Consider the following 5267-nt stretch of genomic DNA (forward strand, 5'->3'; position numbering starts at 1 on the left):
TTACATTTGGTTGCCAGTTTCCATGTAACTTTATGTGAAATTTGATCTATACAAAAACCTTATGCCATAATCATAACAATCCCCAACCACCCACTTCTGTGATTTCTGACTCTAATTTTCAACTCTGATTAAAATTGGCCATTAGAAATTAAAAGAATGTAACTTGATAGTCATTCCTGCACTCTAACACTCATCCCTTCTGCCAAAGAAAGCACATGTCAGGCTTTACAAGCCAATCTTCAGAAATGAATAAAATTTGCTTTTATAATGTTTGACCCGCTATTATTTAAGGTCATGGTCATTTGTCAAGAAAAGGGGTTGGACACGATTTTGCTTTTGAAAGATCAAAATGTTTAGAAAGCGAGAATAATTACTGCTATAACGACACGTGACATACGTATGCGTAATGCTAAAAAAAGGAATGGCCTGTTTTAAATGGCATCAGCTAGCTTGTTATATTAAAATAATGATCACAACAAGTTACTTTGATCACTGGCATGACCCGCTCTGACACTCTACCTCGTATTAATATATAAAGACTCGATGACTCTTGACCAGCAAAGATGGGGCTTTGTATTCTGTCGTAGTAAAGAGGCAAAGGCACCACAATTGACTTTACAACCAATTCTCTGTCTTTCCGTTCTCTACTGTCTTTTGGGAATCTCAAAATCCCATGCCTGCTCAATCTTTAATGTTGTTTTACCACCTCCTTTTCTGTCTGCCTCTTATATTGCACCCTCGCACTGTGCCTTGCAAGATTGTTTTTGCCAGTCCAGATGATCATGACCATACCACTTCAGTTTGCTCTTTTTTTACAGTGGACAAAAGGTCTTTATAGCCTCCAATGGCTTGTTGGATCCTGTTGTGGACTTTTTCATTGGTTACATGGTCAATGTATGAGATGCCCAGGATCTTGCAGTAGCATTTCATTTTGATGGTTTGAATCCTTCTTTGTAGATCTGATGCAAGCGTCCATGTTTCATAAGCATACAGATAGATATGGCAAATTATCATATGTTATCAGTATGACAGATTTGCCAGTGACAATAAATCATGGGCATGGGAGTTTACTTTTTCTTAATGTAGGTGGTTTGTCAAAATAAGGGTTTCCAACAACATGTAAAAATGTGGATGCAGTTATGAAAAAGTTTAAACTATGCAGGAGGTCACAGGTTAGAACCAGGCTGAGTTGTACCAAAGACTTATAAAAATGGTACTAACAGCTGCCTCACCACTTGGTTAGTATTAGGACTGGTCAGCCTGGTGTCAGGATAATATAGCTGGGTTGTACCTTTTCTTGTGACTGTCTCAGAAATGTGAACAATGTCCAGTTATAAATGTCTGGTCATTGCCATTCATTTTTACAGACCACATTTATCATCTGAACCCAGACCACCTTCCAAGTGAGACCACTATTTCTCAGTTAGATTTCTGATCTTAATTGTGAAGTTTCATGATACAAGATTATCAGTACCAGTGAATGCAAGAACATAAAAAAGGTTTACTTGAATAATCAAATTTAGTGAAAAGGGCAATCTTTTGTATCTGTTAAGTACAGCTCATATCAAGGTGTATAGACTGTAAAATGGCTAATTTTATGAAATCTGTATTTCATTTGCGCGTCATTTGCATTCCATTCTAGTTTGCATTTCATCTTGCTGTTTTATCTTAAAGTCACAGAAATACATTCAGACCTTGTATTTATCACTTCCATTCATTGTCCCCTTTCATTTTGATTCACATGATTCAAAATGGAAATGCATTTTACTGGAGTCTGGTTTTCTTTTATCAAGGGTGTTAAACATGGAACAACTGCTTTCATATCATGTTTTATTAAAAATTGTGCTTTAATACAATAGCAAATACATAAAATACCAAAGACAGCATTTAATTTATGACAAATAAAAATATAACCACAACTGCAATAAATTAAAAGATGCAGCTTAAGTGTATTTTTTCTTACGGTTTCTTGTTCAAATAAAACTAGTACATATACAACTGCTAATCATGGTGTTAATATGACCACCACTTATCACTCATCATTCTGCATCCTGAATTTGCACTCTGATTTCTGCACAATGCATTCATCATTTCATTTGCTTCCAATTCTGCATTCCATTTCATTGGTAAAATGACCAACAGCTGGGATTCCATAATTTATTACATTGTTTTAAAAATAAACAATTGATCTAAAATTCACGTCTTATGATGCAAGACAGCATCCATGAAAGTCTTCAACAGTTCAGTCCGTTCTTTAGCAACTTGGATGGAAATTTGTTGAAGCTCCTTGATTTCAGCAAACATTTTCCTTTGTTCTTCAGCAAAAGCCACAAACCAAGTAGGTGGCTTCTTTGGTTTCTTTAGCTTCTTCTTTGGAGGCCCTGCTTGCTCCTGTGATGGCTGTGTCTGGGTTCCACTCTCTGGAGGCCCTGCTTGCTCCTGTGATGGCTGTGTCTGGGTTCCACTCTCTGGAGCAGAGAAACTAGTTGATAGAGCAGATGGTTGTGGGAGTGGTTTGGGGGTAATTGCTGATGTTGATGTTGATGCTGGTGTTGATGTTGATGGTGGTGTTGATGTTGATGGTCTTGGTGTGGATGGAATTGATGATACTGATGCTGATGAAGGGATTGTAACAACAGAGGTTGTTCCATCTGAAATGATATACTAATATTCTTTAAAAATGAAAAAAAAGGCTGACCAGTTTACAGCTATAATGCAAATCACACATCTAGAATCAACACTATACCATAATATTAGAGCAGAGCTGGTGTCTCCAAAACTGATTTAATATTTTCACTACTGCATACATATTATAGCGTTGTCTCCAGTTTTCATCACATGACAAGTGATGAGATAGGCTGGACAAGAAAAATGGAAAGAATCACACAAAAGTAGATTCAACATTTAGCAAGTCTGTGAATGAAATTACCAACAAAGACATTATCAGAATAGTTTCGTTGTCTAAATTACTCTCTAAATTTTGATTTTATTGGGACTTCTCAGAAACCAGGATCCATAATCATCTCAAGGTTTTGGCAAAATGTCTTGCAGAACCAAAGTATTGCAAGTATATTGATATAGAGAGAATGGATAATTTGATACATCAATGGATACTATGATACATTAATTGACAATATGAAACATTAGTGGATAATATGATACATTAATGTATAATATGATACATTACTGTATAATATGATACATTAATGGATAAAATGATACATTAATGGATAACTTGATATATTAATGCATAATATGATACATCAATGTATAATATGATACATTAATGGATAATGATACATTAATCAATAATACGATACATTAATTGATAATATGATACATTAGTGGACAATATGATACATTGATGGACGATATGATACATTAAAGGATAATATACATCAATGGGTAATATGATAATTAATGGATAACATGATACATTAATGGATAATATGATATATTAATGTATAACATGATACATTAATGGATAACATGATACATTAATGGACAATATGATACATTAGAGAGAATAAAGAGTTCAACAGATCTATGATTGCTCATGAGTCCAACTGCAAATGGCAGACCCAGATCTGCCATTACATAAGTCACCAACAGATCTGGGTCTATGCTCTTTGTTTGAAGTAATCAGTAGAACAAACAACATAACCAATGATCTGCCAGTGCATTATGTGACACCAGATCAGGGTCTATATTGTTTGTAGTTGGACTTATAAGAGAGCATATTTAGTACAGAAGCCATTTCACTATATTATTATGTGCTTTGGTAAAATAAAATCTGTGTTTTTCATTATGCAATAATTAAACTTTTGTATCGGTGCTTATTTCAAATGCAATTTATGAAAAATGCTGAATAGTTTCAATCTCTCACTTAACATGGCCACAAAATGTGTCTATTATTCAACTTATTTCGTAAATATCTCCTGAAATGACCATACATGTAAGATTATATATGTTAAATGAGCAAACCTTTAGAACAAAAACATTAGCTTTTGTTAATGCATACAGCTGTAGTGACAAGAAAAACGATCTCTGGAATTTAGATGCTTGTTATCAACTTGTTTTTCAACGGTTCTAAAAATGATGTTGTATAAAGTATGCAATCATTATTGCACTGAATAATTTATTACATTCATACAAAAAGTTAATATCTTCCATTATTATGGAACTTCCTGCCTTACAAAATTTAAAATGATGTTTAATTCTATAGCATATATTTGAAAACAAACAGGAGATAAATATAATCTAACCTTTGGATTGAACAAAGCATCCCTTCTTTTGCTTCAACGTTGGATCATCAGCCAGAAGTTTGTCTATCAAACTGTAATAACGCCATCTCCGTCGACAGCATGGGTCACATCCTTCTAGGAGCAATCTGTATCTAAAACAAGTACAAACAAGGTGTTTACTCATAAACACAAATTTTGTTGACAAATTGATAGCTGAAAACAAAACAAATACTCTCAAGTGCGAAAATTATGCCACAAGGATCCATTTGTCATAAGGTATGATTACAAACTCTGATATGCTTCTATGTTCCAGTTTTTACAAGTGTATGTTAAATGGGGGTGAAAATATTAATGATGCCATGAACAGATTTCTATAAACGGTCCCTAAAGCATGAATATATGGTTACACTTAAATAGTGTTTGGTATGCTGCATCCACTTACAAAATTTGCACAAGACTACTTAAAATACTGCCCAAGATATTCAGAATGTAATAAAATAATTGTTCAAAATTCACATCCCTCAAGCTTAAAAATGAGGTAAAATCAATTCAGTTTTTGGCATGGTTGAGTTACATAACTCAAGATGTGTGACAATTTTCAGTTTTTGGCATGGTTGAGTTACATAACTCAAGATGTGTGACAATTTTCAGTTCTTGGCATGGTTGAGTTACATAACTCAAGATGTGTGAAAATTTTCATGACTGTAAGTTAAACAAGGTCCAGGATATTTAAAGTAAATGAAAGAACACTGAAAATACAAAAGTTAATCAACAATGTAAATTAAGTCACAATTCCCTAGTTTTGATTGAAATACCTCACTGACATGCGTCTGCATGCTTGTTTTTGTTTTTACAGGTATTAACCAACTTATACAAGTTTGACTAATGCAAATTTTGCATTAATGTGATTTCATACGATTTTTTTAAAAATTTTATTTTATTAATGAAGACTAAAAAACAATTAATTCATTTGTTGAAAACAAACAATATAGGATTCATAAATGGCTCAAATGGATGGTATTA

At 33.5% G+C, this 5267-nt stretch overlaps 1 protein-coding gene across 1 annotated transcript; it reads right to left on the reverse strand.

Annotated features, from left to right (window-relative positions):
* Window positions 1–1816: 1816 nt before the first annotated feature.
* On the reverse strand, window positions 1817–4850 carry LOC149776919 (uncharacterized). Its single transcript, XM_089942667.1, has 2 exons — window positions 4266–4850; window positions 1817–2651 (listed from the first exon to the last, which is right to left on the reverse strand). The coding sequence occupies exons 1-2, from the start codon at window positions 4426–4428 to the stop codon at window positions 2197–2199; spliced, it is 618 nt and encodes a 205-aa protein (XP_089798793.1). The 5' UTR covers window positions 4429–4850; the 3' UTR covers window positions 1817–2196.
* Between the last annotated feature and the right edge of the window lie 417 nt (window positions 4851–5267).

This window comes from Sinohyriopsis cumingii, chromosome 18 (genome assembly GCF_028554795.1).
Source record: "Sinohyriopsis cumingii isolate HCF-2022 chromosome 18, ASM2855479v2, whole genome shotgun sequence".
NCBI classification, from domain to species: domain Eukaryota; kingdom Metazoa; phylum Mollusca; class Bivalvia; order Unionida; family Unionidae; genus Sinohyriopsis; species Sinohyriopsis cumingii.